At 41.9% G+C, this 16432-nt stretch overlaps 1 protein-coding gene across 9 annotated transcripts in view; it reads left to right on the forward strand.

Annotated features, from left to right (window-relative positions):
- PCDH19 (protocadherin 19) overlaps nucleotides 1-16432 on the forward strand; it is a 122615-nt gene that overhangs the window by 16645 nt on the left and 89538 nt on the right. Inside the window, exon 3 of one of the 9 annotated variants that reach the window (XM_039487453.1) lies at nucleotides 8816-8912. The exons of the other annotated variants lie outside the window; for them this stretch is intronic. Coding sequence (XP_039343387.1) covers nucleotides 8816-8896 — 81 coding nt within the window. The 3' untranslated portion in view covers nucleotides 8897-8912. Of the gene's footprint in view, nucleotides 1-8815; nucleotides 8913-16432 lie in introns of those variants that run through there. 9 annotated transcript variants of the gene reach the window in all.

Here is a 16432-nt window from a genome sequence, read left to right on the forward strand (position 1 = left end):
GTCTCATAATTAGTCTCCCAGTGTTAACTAAGTACTTCTGTTGTTAATCTAGAATTAAAGCACAAGGGATACTAGTTTGCAGTCTAAACAGTCTGGAATGCCGTGCAGCTGGTATCACAAATGAGGCTACTTTTTACTAAGATGGTGGACTCCAGCAATAGGCTCAGAAATGACCATCAACCTTAATTCACTCACATGAATAATCCTTATTCATATTGACTTCATTAGGACGACTCACGTAGTGAGCAAAGGTTGTAGGATTAGGCCCGATTGCTTTTAAATATCTTCTTGCCAGGTAGTTAATGCCTTTCTGACCATAGGAAATGGTTTTCCTAGCAAAAGAAGCAAATTTTTTTTTTGGGTAACCCAGGCAGTTTTTGTTTGGAATATCTCTCTGTGTTAACTAACATACATTTTTACAGTTAGCAAAGAATTTTATTTTGTAAGAAATGAAATCAGTATGGCTCTTTCTCTGTCATTTCTCTACTCGTCAATTCTTTTCCCCCCTCCAGCTTCTCCTTTTGTGTGCTAGCCTTAAAAAGCCCCCAAAGTGTCTGTTATAATCACATTTTGTATGTTACAACCAGAATGAATGCCCTCACACTAATATGCCTGGTTTGAGAAAATCCGTTCCTGTCTGGTATAACAGGCAGTTTGTTATAAACCATGCCATTTATTTGTGGGGTTCTACTTGGGAAACAGCTGCATATATAATTGGAGAGGGTTTAGTTCACCTGTGAGTATTGTTGTTTATAGAACTAAAATAAAATCTTCCAAAGCAGAGAGAGTTTTCAGCACTCAGCTGTGAGATGCTGTTGAAATGCCGCTTATTTAAAGAGGTGATCATAATTAAAGCATTATCGGCAGTACTGTTCAGCTTGTCGGAAGATTGACTTCACACGTGCAGTTGCCAGCCTTGTTTTCTCCTTGGGAGGTCACTGTAACTCAGCACTTTTCTTTAAGGTGTGTACACACAGGTCACGTCTCTAATTAGTGCATCTTCATGTTTGAGTGTGTGCACTTTTGTGTTGTGTAGTATATTAATGGAAATTTTTCTTCTTTAAAAGCTTGGCAAAGACATGTGATGTTTTTAGTATTAGATAATGAATCCACCCCCACCGCTCTGTGGTTTTAAAAATAACCAATAGGTGTTTTTATTTTTAACTCTGAAGCAATAAGAAAATTCTGGCTTTTGGGAAATCACAAATACACCTCTACCCTGATATAATGTGGTCCTCCGGAGACAAAAAGTCTCACCGTGTTATAGGTGAGACCACGTTATATCTCCTCCCCTCCCCGTTCCTTGTTCCCTAATCGCCCCCAGGACTCCGCCCCCTGACAGGCACTCACCGGCAGCGGCGGGAAGCGGAGCAACATGGCCCCAGCCTGCTCCACTCCGCCACCTCCCAGCCACGGCGCTCCGCTTCCCGCCGCTGGTGAGTGCAGGGAGGTTGGGGAAAGGACACCCGCTGTACTCACCTGTGGCTGGAAGCAGAACGCTGCGGCTGGGAGCCGGCGGAGTGGAGCGGGCTGGGGCTAGGCTGCTCTGATTCTGCTGGTGAGTGCAGAGGCCGGGGTGAGGGAAGCGGAACGGGCTGCTCCTGTCCCCCTGCTAATCCCCTGGGTCTGTAGGGCCCCCAAAAGTGCCCCCCCCAGCTCTTGCCTCCCAGACCCTGGGGTGGGGGAGCTCCTGACCGCCCCTGAGACCGTCTGCCCCTTATCCAGCCCTTTGGCCTTGGCCCCAGCCTGGCACCCTTAACACGCTGATCAGAGCAGCGTGTCAGAGCTTTACCACGTTGTATGCGAACGGTGTTTTATCGGGTTGCATTATATCGGGGTAGAGGTGTAGTACCAGGATACAAAACAAACATCTGGCTGATTTATGGGATTGCTAATGGGATATGTAGCATTACACCTGTAAGTCATCTCTTCGTCTCTAGCACAGGTTTGTGGCAACTAGAGTCATTATCTGATTTGCTGTTTTGTGTAATGAATTGAAAATCTTAGTCTTCTTCCTAGCAGATAGGCAATCATTTCACAAGATCCGCTGCCACAGTTGACACCACTTTTGGCAGCCTATGTAGAGAGGCCAAGGACAGAAAGGGCAAGGAGACTGAAACTTGCCCTTGGGGATAATCTCTCCAGGTCAAGATTGAAGCATGTTAGTAGGGTAGCATGAACAAAACTCCTGCTGCTGGTGCATGTTTATATTTGTCTTGTGGATAATTAGAAGACTTTAATTTCCACTGCTGGAAATCCAGAACCTCTCAAGAACACTCAGCAGTTACTTAAAATATATACATATGTAAATAGCCACATAATTGCAAGTCACAGAGAACCTCTCAGCTTAACTATTCCTGAACTGTTTTGTATATCATGATACGTTCTCTGACCTTTTATAATGTTGGAGGCCAACATTATGGAAATAAGCAGCTTTTTATTCCATTCTAAGGTCAGTCTAACCAAATTATGCATCTTCTAATGCAGTCGCTTCAAGCTCTCAGTTTTGAAAATTTCATTTTAATACCTTGCAACAGAGATAAATACTGTAGCTCATTTTCATGTTGAGCAATGTATTGCAGTGATCATGATTCTCGCTGCATGGCTTCTTGGGCCAGGGTCTTGTTTAACATTGCTTTGTTTGTTCTCTCTTTATACTGATGATAAAGGGCTGTGATACCACCCCAAAACACGTCTGGGGTCAATGTTGCAGAGATTTCAGAGCTTTGCACCTCCTACTGTTGAAGCTAATGGGAGTTTTAGCACTGATTTCAATGGAAGTAGAATTAATTCCAATAACCATTTGTGGGAGGTGGCATTTGTGGCCTTGCATGGAAGCAGGGTCTGATGTGGATTTGTTTGTGCTTTTTAAGTGTACTGGTTCGGGAAAATAAACTTGAATCAATAAAAATGGACAATGCCTGGACATTGATACCTAGCAACCTGTGACCCAGAGGGATATGAATTTTCCCCCTTCTTCTTAGCGAGGCCGAACAGCATTTTCCCAGCTCGAGAACAAAGGACTATGAAGGTGTGAGGTGGGGATAAGGGTTGGCTGCTGGAAGGAGTCAGGTCTCTCATCGAGAGTTTGGTCTGATGAAGGAGGTCAGATAGAGAGATGGCGTGAACCAGGGGGTTCACTGCAGCTTGGTTGGGCTCTGGGCTGACCAGAATGGGCTATGCTTTAACCTTCATTTCTCTAGACTCCTTAATTCCCTAAGAACTTCTTATGCTGTGTTCTAGTTAACAAATAAACCCTACTGTTTTGACAGTTGTGTGAGTGTCACTGCAAATGTTTGCTGAGGGGCATTAATCCCTGAAGAGTGTACAAGTTTCTATTGGACTTGCTGGGACTTGCTGAATGGAGCTCAGGGTGTGAAGCAGGAGTGCTGCAGGCTCAGACATCCAGTCTAAGGAGGCAATGATGCAGCTGGCTTACCCTGGAGGAAGGTGAGACCCCAAGAGGGTCTTGCACACTGAAGGGGTTCCTCCTAGAAACCATTCCAAAGCTGGGGCCATAGAGTTTCAATCTGTAAACATCTCATTAGCTTTTTCCCATTTCTGCTGTTTCTCTATATTTTACATTTCAGTTTTGACTCTGAAAGTAGACTGGTTAGTTTCATTTTGTTCTTGGCTGGTTTGACTTTCTGGTTCTCGTGCCTGTGGTCGTGTGCTGGGTTTGGGGTTAAAAAAGACACTGCAAGTAAGTACTTTGAATATTTAATAAGTTATTGTTTATAGTGGGTTTTTTCTTGTTGGCCTTAAACTATGAGACATTGTCCTTTTTAAAATAACTTTCAAACTAGTTGTCTGTAGTAGATAGCTGATATGAATCCTGTGGTTTGTATGTAAAGGTAGTATTTGCATACTGCATAAAGGCTGCATTAGCTACAAGTCCAAATTCTGATCTCAGACAGTATATCTACTTTTGATAACTCTACAACCAGAGTTTGGTTTTCAGAAGTGTATTTTCTAGAGGCCATACCCTGAAATCCTTACTTTAGGCTTTACTCCGTCTGTACTCAGACAAAACTCTCAGTCAAGTGCCCTTCCAGACTAACCTACACTGACTTGAACAGTCGTTTCTGATAATGTAACGCGAAGTAACTTTCCTCTGGAAAAGAATCTTAACAGTACACGGGGTGGTTTTTTTCCTTTTCTTCTCTCCCCCTTGCTGTAATCTGTTGCAAAGGCTGTCGTTTAAAAGCCTGTGGTTTAAAGTATCTCAAAACAGTATGGATTGTGGGCCTACAATTTAAACACGTATTTTGCTTGGCACAGTCTATTGGAGATGTTCAGTATGCAGCTAAGGGCCAGCTGGCAAACAGAACCTGAAATTTGTGTGTTAGGTACACAAAATAAGGACTAGGATGAAATCTTGGCTCTGTTGAAGTCAGTGGGAGTTTTGCCATTGACTTCATTGGAACCAGGGTTTCACCCTAGAGCTATACACTTTCCAGTGGTCCCCCGGCCTCTCAATCCAAATTTCTAACTCCAAGTGGTCATTGACATCAGTACTCAAAGTATCTCAGAGACTTTGACAGGGTCAGCTTTTGGCATTGCCTGCTTTATCCCAGCCCTGTGCCATCCTTGGAACCAGTGGGCCTTCATTGTGTCTAGGTTGTACCACTCAGGATTCCATCCTCTCACCAGTCACATCTCCTTATGCTCCATGCCCCTGCGTCCCACTGGAATTCTACTTCCAAAACACCTCATGCCATTCTGCTTTGGTAGCTCCGCAAAGGGCTGCTGTTTGGCTCAGCAGTAACTCATCTGGCTGAAATGCATGGTTAACAGTTTTCTCCTAAAAGTATGTTGAATCTGGGAATTGCTTGCCTGAGATGCATCGGAAACATTTCCGTAAGCAAAGCTAGTAGGCTTGAGAGCTCCATCTTTCTTCCAAAGTTTATTCAAAGATCTTCTTATTTAAATTGCTCAGCCTTGAAGTGAACAGCTCTTGATCCCTTTCCTTTACATACTAGGCCAGATTCTCAGCTGCTGTAAAACAGCATGGCTCCATTAAAATAAATGGAGCTATGCCAGTTTACATCAGTTGTGGAGCTGGCCAGCTGTTGTCTGTCAGACCACACCCAGATCCCTCTACTAGTTTTGTTTACATGTTCAGCAACTACTTCAGTCAAATTCCTTTGCCAGTTGCTAGCAGTTTCCAGCAGAGTTCTGTCACTACATTTTATTTCAGTCCGTTTAATCCCAGTCATCCGTCAAAGGGGCAATGGTAAAAATATTATCATTTCTCTTTAGGAGCAGGTTTTCACCCATGTTGCTGCAAAAACCAACAAGCACAGCTGAAAAAGGCAAAGACTTGCCTTGATGACGTACTGAAGAAAATTGCCATTTTTCCTAAAATCATTCAAGCTAGAAATAGCAAAGAACTTGCTAGACCATTCCATCCAATTAATCCTCATGCCTGTGCACAACTTTCCTCTGAACTGTGCCTTCAGGTGTGTTTACTATAGTATAATTTAAATATCTCACTTGATAAGATACCTACCATTTCCCAGAGATTACTCCACAGCCTCACATCACTGTCTCCAGTGATTTTTCCCCTTCCTCCCCAATCTTGTATTCACCCTAAATGTTCCATTTCTGGAATTCATTCTACCCTACTAGTTATACCCTCTCATACCAACTTAAATAAACCTCCCATCTATAAAAAGGAAAATAAGGACAACCTGGGGAATTACAGACCAGTCACCTTAACTTCTGTACCCGGAAAGATAATGGAGCAAATAATTAAGAAATCATTTTGCAAACACCTAGAAGATAATGAGGTGATAAGTAACAGTCAGCATAGATTTGTCAAGAACAGATTGTGTCAAACCAACTTGATAGCTTTCTTTGACAGGCAACAAGCCTTGTGGATGGGAGAAAGCGGTAGATGTGGTATATCTTGACTGTAGTAAGGCTTTTTTGATACTGTCTCACATGACCTTCTCATAAACAAATTAGGGAAGTACAACCTAGAGGGAGCTATAAGGTGGGTGCATAACTTCTCTCTGGGAACAATTTTCTAACCAGTTACCAGTGGTTCACAGACTGTTGTAAGGGCATAACGAGTGGGGTCCTGCAGGGATCGGTTCTGGGTCCGGTTCTGTTCAATATCTTCATCAATGATTTAGATAATGGCATAGAGAGTACACTTATAAAGTTTGTAGACAATACCAAGCTGGGAGGGGTTGCGAGTGCTTTGAAGGATAGAATTAAAATTCAAAATGATCCGGGCAAACTGGAGAAATGGTCTGAAGTAAATAGGATGAAATTCAATAAGGACAAATGCAAAGTACTCCACTTAGGAAGGAACAATCAGTTGCACACATACAAAATGGGAAATGACTGCCTAGGAAGGAGTACTGCAGAAAGGGATCTGGGGGTCATAGTGGATCACAAGCTAAATATGAGTCAATAGTGTAACTCATGTTACAAAAAAACCAAACATCATTCTGGGATGTATTAGCAGGAGTATTGTAAGCAAGATACGAGACGTAATTCTTCCGCTCTACTTCAGGCTGATTAGGCCTCAACTGGAGTATTGTGTCCAGTTCTGGGCGCCACATTTCAGGATAAATGTGGACAAATTGGAGAAAGTCCAGAGAAGAGCAACACAAATGATGAAAGGTCTAGAAAACATGACCTATGAGGGAAGACTGAAAAAATTGGGTTTGTTTAGACTGGAGAAGAGAAGACTGAAGAGGGGATATAACAGTTTTCAAATACATAAAAGATTGTTACAAGGAGGAGGGAGAGAAATTGCTGCTCTTAGCCTCTGGGTATAGGACAAGAAGCAATGGGTTTAAATTGCAGCAAGGGCTGTTTAGGTTGGACATTAGGAAAACCTTCCTAACTGTGGTTAAGCACTGGAATAAATTGCCTAGAGAGGTTGTGGAATCTCCATCATTGGAGATTTGTAAGAGCAGGTTGGACAAACACCTGTCAGGGATGGTCTAATACTTAGTTCTGACTTGAGTGCAGGGGACTGGGATACATGACCTCTCAAGGTCCCTTCCAGTTCTGTGATTCTGTGATTATTTTTCTATCTTTAGAAGTTCATTTTGCCCTCTACCAGGAGACGAGATGATGCAGCACAACTGATCCTTGTACTGTAAAGCTCCAATTTGCCAATTGTCTTTCTGGGAAATAGGTATCCTGAACAGAATGCAGTGTCTGCGTGCAGTATACAGAAATACTGTTCCCTCCCTATTCTTTAATGAGATACCTCTACATATTCAGCCCAAAGACTGCATTGGCCATTCCTTTTTTCATGCAGCCAGACTGCATTTCAAACTCCTGTCTAACTTGCTGTCCACTATCACCCCAGATCTCTCTTGGCATGTGAATGCTTGTCAAATAGAACTTGGTAGCTGTGCATGCTCTCTGCTCCCCAGCCAGGTTGCATGGGTTTGCTTTAAAAAATGATGAGATATTGTTCCATGTAGAGGCCATAGTTGAGTGCCAATTACTTTATACTAATTGAAATACAGGATGGTCTTATTTGTAGCATAAATAGTTCTAACCTTTTAATTAAAATTTAAATTACAGTGTTCTCTGAATTTATAGAGTTGTGTGCTCTTGTGAAAATGCATCTTTTTTTTAGGGCTTGATCCTTCTTTATCTCAAATGCCTATTGACATTAGTAGGAGTTTTGTGTGTGCAGTAATACAGAATCATGTCGATAATTGGCAAAGTGGCATTAGGGGCCTGATTCCACAGTTCCTATTTAGGCAAAGCTACCCATTGAAGTCAGTGGGCAGATATACCAGAGAGAGGCTGCAGTGTTGGTACTGCAGCATTTTAAATTAGGACAAAGTAATAGCTTATGTCAGCTGGACAAGTGATTATTACTTTGTGTGTTTAACACAAAATCCCAGTTAGTTCTTGTCTCTTTGTCAGGGTAGCTAAGGTTAGTGTAACGATGCCCTAAAAAATGTGTATTACATTTATTGTGCTACATCTCCGCAGTGGCTTATCCAATATCTTCTGATGGAACTGCTCAGTACACTGCAAGTAAAAAATCTCATAGGGGGGAAAAAAAACCCTCATTAAATCAAATAAATACTATATGAAAATTGGAGTTGATTTCTGTATCTTTGAGCTGCATAACAAGGTCTCTGCCTTTCTGCATTCTATTGGCCACAAGAGATCTGGACATGAATCCTTTACCATCCTCTCGGGGGGTCTTGAGCTTGTCGGATTATACCATCTTTTGTAATGGCAGGTGTATGCCACAGGGCAGGTTTTAAAATTCCTATGTTGGTGGATTGCATTAACCCATACTAAGTCAGGTATGTAAAATTCCATTAAGCTAAAACCCTCTGGCACTTTCTCACCAATGCTGGAGATCTGCAGGCTATGCTAATGTAGTAGGTTTGCTCATCTATTAGTAGGATGATGGTTTTAAAATAATAACATTTATCTTTGGCTGTGGACTGACATAGTGTATGCTGAGTACAATTTTTTTTAAAGGCTTTGCAGATGTTGCTTCAGTCAATCTGGGTCAAAAAAAGATTGCTTAGAATCATAAAGGTTAGAAGGAGATAAAATAATTCTGCCTTTTTATTGCTTGAATAAAGTGCTTGGAAAATATCATTCACCATTATTAGACTAAATGAGTTGGGATAACATAGGACTCAATATTAATTTTTCCATGTTGGCTCATTTTACCTGTTTTTTATAATGCATCTATATTCTGTATTATGGATCAGTAGCTTGCAAAACTAAATGTATGTATTAGTGTAAGCACATAGCAGTTTAATGTGTTGCATTAGAAACAACAAATAATTACTCTTCTGTTTTACAGATACATTTGACAGTGGGAAAGACCCAATTAAAGCAGCTGAATGTTGCATTCAGAAGTTTGTTTCTCTGTTTCCTATGGTAGGGGTAGTATCAAGTGATCTGCCTAGACACTATGGGGTGTGTGAATGCAAATTTTGATATGATAGGCAGTCTAATGGAAAATGATCAGATTACTGTTTCAACAAATGTCTGTTGTTCTACTGAACAGGGATTGCTTAACAAATACAAACATCTTTTAAAACATAGTTTTTATGTTTCTTCTTTTCTGGATATGGAAGCTTTTATTTATATATAAAACTTTAGAACCTACATGTCCACTGAGTCCTACTTCAGCCAATTGCTCAGACAAATAAGTTTGGTTACAATTTGCAGGAGATAATGCTACCCATGTCTTGTTTACAATGTCACCTGAAAGTGAGAACAGGCGTTTGCATGGCACTGTTGTAGCCGGCATTACAAGATATTTACATGCCAGATGTGCTAAAGATTCAGATGTCCTTTCATGCTTCAACCACCATTCCAGAATATATACCTCCATGCTGATGACAGGTTCTGCTTGATAATGATCCAAAGCAGAGCGGACCGACACATGTTCATTTTCATCATCTGAGTCAGATGCCACCAGCAGAAGGTTGATTTTCTTTTTTGGTGGTTCGGGTTCTGTAGTTTCCTCATCGGAGTGTTGTTCTTTTAAGACATCTGAAAGCATGCTCCACACCTCATCCCATCTCTGTAACAGTGGCAAAGTCAGCCCTGGATCACGAATGTCGTCATGTTTTTAGTACATCAGTAATGTTAATAAGAACTCAGTTTCTACATATATTTAGAGATGAGCTTAGGGCAAATCCAGTGCCCCTGAAATCTGGGGAAGTTCTGGTCCAAACTTGGTTCCTGGTTCTTGTATGTATTATTTAACTTTGGCAAATTCAGCTTCAGGCTGGCTTGGGTCCATCTTCACTGACATTTAATAATGTGTTCATGACAAATGCAATCTTCAACTGCACAGGGCAATTGACTTATTTTAACTTCCTAAAGCTTAAAGACATCCCGCCCATCCCCTTTCTGGCACACTGCTTTTGAGCCCCTTTGGAAAAATGGTGTGTGCTGGCCATGGTCCTGATTGTTTACTTCCTTAGGTAAGATGAGCAGATAGCAGTGGTGTTGTCAGTGAAGGAGATGAAATTAGTGGCACATATGCCCTTCCCCTTCACGGCCCCCCCTCCCCCTTAGAGGGTTCTCTACAGAATCTGTCAAAAGAGCTTGTTTGATTTGACTGTTGCTGCAGAACCAGCAGAGGGAGCACAGAAGCACAAAACATTATGTAAGTTTTTTCTGGTTACAGAAGCTACGGGCTCTTTGTGTGTGTGTGTGTGTGTGTGTGTGTGTGTGTCTGCGCTCAGTGACCAGAGATGAATTACTTTTTAAAAATGAAAGTATTTAGGAGTAGGCTCTTCTGTTGATTTTCACCCTTAAGTCTCGTTAGCATTAGTGGGTGTTAACATACACACATTAAGGGGAGAAAGACTATATCTTGTAGAATATTGGGGAAATTCCTCATTAGACTCTAACAAATTATACCAAGCTACTGACTCCACATGAGAGAACTCTCTGGAAAAGAGTATTGCTTTTCTACTCTGCTCTGTATTTTCTTTAGATTCTTCTCATTGATCTTATTAAAATAATCCTTTTTAAAGTGTGTTTCTTGACAGAAAAGTGATCCAGTAAAAAAAAATAATTACACAGTGGGTTTCTGTATTTGCTGTCTCAACGACATCCATATCAAATTAGCTTCCGAAGATCATTTATCTAACTGCCAGCATTGACAACACCAGCTGGTATCAGAAAATTGAGGGGTGTCTCTTCCATCACCCCAGTAATACAGATTCTGTAATCAGGATTTAGAGAATCCATTTTATTGATGATACACATGGAAGAATAGAATCCACTCTCCCCTCCCCTAGCTGTACTGACTCTGCAGTGCTACCAGGAGTAAATGCTTGTTTGTCCCTAACATAAGCAAATGCGACTCAAATCCCACAGAGAATAGATCTGTTGAATTACATAGTTACTTTTCACACTAAAATGACACTGTAAGTGTTCATCTGCCCTTGCTACCTCCAGTCTGAAGCCGTAACTTGCCATGTGTGAACATGACAATTGCTTGCTGTGATAATGCTGCTCTGTTGTTTGCTATATTGTATGGCAGCTTGAGGCATGTGACTGTTGCTGTTTTAAAGTCAATCAATAATAATTATTTTTACTTCAGGTGGGGGATAAGGGAATAGAGTGCAGTAGCAGACAAATTCTTAAATACAAAGACAATGTTTGCATGCAAATGTCCTTGGTGATAAAGAATAGGGATAAAATGTATATGTATTCCATGAAAATTGTTTCTAAATACAATTGTTTTCACAGATTTACATGAAGCTGATGGCTGTTCTCTGTATATTAAAACTAAATATCATACGCCCAAAATCCTTTTGGGGATCTTCGGAAGGGGGGGATGGTAGATTTGTCTACCTCTCTTCTCCCACCCTCCATTTACACAGGGCAAGAAAGTCATCCTGATGCAATCTGAGAAAATTATATATAGCTCAGTTTTCACATACCAATTCTATCAAAGAAAAATTGAATGTGACAATCCTGGGTTTATTGTTATGAGGCAAATTTCTTATTCCTATGACAGCAACAGAAGCACTAATCTTGGGTGTGTAACACACATTCCACCCAGTGCATCTTTGTAAAGTAGCACTCAGTGGAGGATGTAACACTTTTTTATACCACTGAAAAAGTTCTCTTTTTCAATATCTTCTCTATGCACCTTTGTGGTTCTTTTTCAAAGTCCTTTTTTACTTTGTTTGGATGTTGCAATTAATGAGGTTTTGAAGTACGTGTTCAGTCAGTGTCAATTTGGAACTTGTAAAATCTCGGTGGCCAAATCCACCATTCTTGAATCTGCTCAGACTCAATAATAAGCATGATAGAAACACCTAGATAAACAGTGTGTGATTATTCAGGCAACTTTCTCCTCGCAGGGAAAAAGATACTCTTCCAGCTCTTTTTTTGGAATCAGAATAACTTCCAGTGGCCAATTTGGTTAATAATCACAGATGCTTATTCCCTATACCCCTCATCAAGTACTGCATTGAGTTTCCTACTATCTGAGCTCATTAGATTCCCAATCACATCAGACCCTATTAGGCTATCTTCCATTCATAGCTGCTTAAGTTCCCTTATTACCTCACTGCTTGTCAGGATTTTCCTTTTTACATTGTAAACTTAGTTTTTTGGCACAGCATATGCTCGTTGTTTTGTTCTGTCCTGCAAAATAGTTTCTCTAATTTTGAGTGTTGTCTATTGGCTACCCCCACCCATCCACAATGGTGCAGACCATGTCCCCTCCTGGTCATAGTCACATAATATCCCTGTTGCACCTACAGCAATTGCTTATACAGTAACTCCTTACTTAACGTTGTAGTTATGTTCCTGAAAAACGCGACTTTAAGTGAAACAATGTTAAGCGAATCCAATTTCCCCATAAGAATGACTGTAAATGGGGGGTGGATAAGGTTTCAGGGAAATTTTTTTTTTGGCCATACAGTTGGGAGGTGCCCCTGCCTTACCCCACACAGACACAGCCCACTGGCACTGGGGACAATGAGTCAGGCAAGGAGGCTGAAGGTGCTGTGCGCTAGGAGAAGCACGTTGTGCAGCAGCAGCGGCAGCTTCCCCTACTCTGCAAGCACCAGGGGCGAGGGGCTCAACCCTCGGCCAGCCCATGCTACCTCTTTCCCCCAAACGCCCACCCTTAACTTGCCTCTTCTCCCCCACCCTTTATTCCGCACGCCGCATCCTTGCTCCTCCCCTCTCCCTTCCCCCACCTCCTGCCCATGGCAGTCAGCTGGCTTGTGGTGTTCAGGAGGGAGAGGGGAGGAGCAAGGACATGGCACGCAGGCTCCCCCTCCCTCCCCTGCCTTCTGAACACCGCAAGCCAGCTGACTGCCGCGGGCAGGAGGCAGGGAAGGGAAGGGGGAGGTACACCGCATCCTCACTCCTCCCCCCCCTCCCCCCCGCCAGCAGCAATCAGATGGCTTGCGAGTTCCGGGGGCAGAAAGGAGGGGGGAGGAGTGAGGACACGGCGCGCAGGCTCTCCCATCCCTCCCCTGCCTCCTGGCAATCAGCTGATTTGCGGTGTTCGGGAGGCAGGGAAGGTAGGGGGAGCCTGCAGGCCATGTCCTCACTCCTCCCCCCGCCCTCCTGAACGCTGCAAGCCAGCGGATTGCTGTGGGCAGGAGGGGAGGTGGAGGCAAGCGCTAATCCGCGGGGTCTGCCGGGGGGGCAGGAGGCACTGGGGGGCGTGCAGGGAAGCTGATGAGGGGGCTGCCAGCTGTGGACAAATCAGGCAGCGAAACGATGTGCAATGCTTCGCTATAACAACTTTAAATGGAGCATGTTCTGTAATTGAGCAGGGACGTAAGATCGCAACAGCGTTAAGCAAGAGGATGCTAAGTGGGGAGTTACTGTTCAGAAAAGTAATATTAGGTGAACGTTTAATGTAACTGAGTAGCTGGAAATAAGGGAGAGGAGCCAGCACCACGTGATCAGCCAGCTTTCCATGGACGGATTGAGACCCTGTTCTGTAGATTATGTGCCTCAGAATGCACTGAGTTTACAGATGCTTCCTTGCAGTTTTGTCTAATCATTCTTTTCCCCATACATAATAATGCAATTCAACACAATATTTTGTATTTACTACAAAGGGTATCTTTACCACAAACTTTAATTGGTATTATGTATGCATCTCAGAGAGAGACATCATCTCTTGTATTACCATATATGAGCCAAATTGAGCACCAGCATATTCCCATTGCCTGAAATCATATAATACTTAGGAGCAGTTATTTCCCAACCTGCAAATATGAAATTGGTGGTTAAAATGCCTGAGACCTGTCTATGCTAGCAGCTTTGCACTGGTGCAGCTGCTGTATGGTTGGCTGTGGATGTAATACAGATACTTCTTTTAGTGTAGACCCACCTGCTTGTGAAGAAAATATAAACTGAATGTAAACTGTTGCAGTTTTGGCTTTCTAAATCTGCAGACATACAAACTAAAACAGTGGACCTGAGTTTCAGAGATGTTGAGCACCTGCAGCTCCTATTGAGTTGGAGATCAGCGTTGCTAAAAACCATACCCAGTAGCTTTGAGAGAGGTTTTAGTTGTCCGTTTCAGCTCACCGAAGTCTTAACCCTGAAGCCCAATGGTGACAACAATCCTAAAGCAAATTGTGATGCAAACCCATATTATTATTACTACTACTATAATAATAAAATTATTTATTAGTTAATTATATTAATAATAAACTAATCATCCCTGTTTCACAGGTAGAGAAATGGATGAAGAGAGGTGAAGTGAGTTGTCCAAAATGTCATGTCAGAGCAGGGATTAAAACTCAGAAATTTCTGGGCTTCTACTGCTATGCTCAGTAGAAATAGAGTATAATTTTCTGGCCATAGAACCAAATCTGTGTTAATGGTATATGTTTTTCATTTGTCGGTAAGGTTACTTCTAGCATTACAGCAAGAACAAAAACCAAGTAACTGTAAATGACAAAAGTATGATTTCTCAAGAGAAACATTTTAGAAAATGATTTTGCTAGTGAAGTAGTTCCTTGAGGTGCTGGGCGAATTTCAGATCTCTTCCCCCCCCCCAGAGTAGCAGCCGTGTTAGTCTGTATCCATAAAAAGAACAGGAGTACTTGTGGCACCTTGGAGACTAACAAATTTATTTGAGCATAAGCTTTCGTGGGCTACAGCCCACTTCGTCGGATGCATAGAATGGAACATATAATAAGAGTATATACATACATACAGAGAAGATGCCACACCAGCTCTCAGAGGCTAATTAATTGAGACGACCTAATATCAGCAGGAAAAAAACTTTTGTAGTGATAATCAAGATGGTCAATTACAGACAGTTTGTAATTGACCATCTTGATTATCACTACAAAAGTAGGTCATCTTAATTAATTAGCCTATGAGAGCTGGTGTGGCATCTTCTCTGTATGTATGTATATACTCTTACTATATGTTCCATTCTATGCATCCGACGAAGTGGGCTGTAGCCCACAAAAGCTTATGCTCAGATAAATTTGTTAGTCTTTAAGGTGCCACAAGTACTCCTGTTTTTTAAATAATTGCAAATATTTTTTTTGCAATTGAAGCAAATGGGCTATGATATTACAACTCCAGACAGCTGAACCAAAGTTGTTCAGAACTGCAAGCAATTGACATGGCTGAGACTTGTGAAATTCACTCAGAGCTCTCTAACTGTTCTCATGATATATGCAATGTAGCATTAAACTCAAGTAGTCAGTAGCAACTCCCAGCACCGTCTAATCCAATTGCTTGGTAAAGGGGATTTGCTGGCACAGAAAAATGAAGGGAGAATTTTATAACCCATTTTTTGAGGATATTTTGATATTCAACTGCTCCGTGATACTGGATGTAACTTTAGTAAAAATATGGATAGAAACCACTCTTTTATTCCAGTGACACAAGTAGGTCACATTTGCCCCAAAATTTTAGTTTTATGAAAACAAGTTTTACAAACCTTTACATAGTGACTGCCACTATGGGTCAGCATTGAGTTTGAACCTGGAACCTCCAGTGCTAAAAGCATGAGGCTCGACTTGAGGCTTGAACTAAGAGAGACCTCTGCTAGCTGGCAGCTATAATAGACATATAGTCTCTGAAGGGGATGCAGAAAAACAAGTAACACTAAGACCAGTAAGAACGTTTCCCAGACTTTTAAAAAATTTCAGTAGTCCTTTTTTTTTTTGTTTTTTTTTACTGCAAGCATTTTGTCACGGTGTTTGCGGCTGTAGCATTGCAGCATTATACTTGTGCACAACAGCCAGAAAGTGAAGTTGGGCCCAAGTGCTCCAAGTGTAGATCTCCTATAGAACTGAGCAGAGAGCTTACAGCACTGAACCCCTAGACCAGAAAGGGACTCCATATGAAAGTGAAACTGACTAACCTATTTTCATTCTTCTAAAGGGAGAGAGAGACAGCAAGTAAATGAGCAGCATAAATGATGGAAATAAAATAGATCTTTCATGTATTAATAGTAACAGAGAGAAGGATTTTAAAAGGATGTTTTGTTTTACCCAGGAATAGACACAAATCCTATTTGACTTCAATGGGAGCAGGTTCTGTGGCTTTAACTATAGCCAGATGTACTTTACAAACTTTTTCTGGGTTGTGATGAGAGGTACCATGTGTCTGGGGGAAAGCCCCCCATGTATATGCAGTTATAAAAGCAAAACTGTGCTTGTTTCACTCGAAGGGCAGGAATAACTATGTGGGTGCAAGCACAGTTTTGCTGGTAAAGGCTGCATCCACACTAGGAGCCCTTTGCTGGTATAGTACACTGGTACAGCTACTCTGGCAAAGTGCTCCTAGTGTAGACTTGACCTGTGTTACAGCCTACAATCAAAGCTTCCCCCCCATCTTTTCCTCCCACTTTTTCAACCATCTCCCATCCCTTTGACACTCCTAATGATCCACTTTAATTCTGTGCAGGAATCCCTTGTAAGCCATGCTGTAGAATTAAGCTATG

This window comes from Mauremys reevesii, linkage group 9 (assembly GCF_016161935.1).
Source record: "Mauremys reevesii isolate NIE-2019 linkage group 9, ASM1616193v1, whole genome shotgun sequence".
In the NCBI taxonomy this organism is placed as follows: Eukaryota; Metazoa; Chordata; order Testudines; family Geoemydidae; genus Mauremys; species Mauremys reevesii.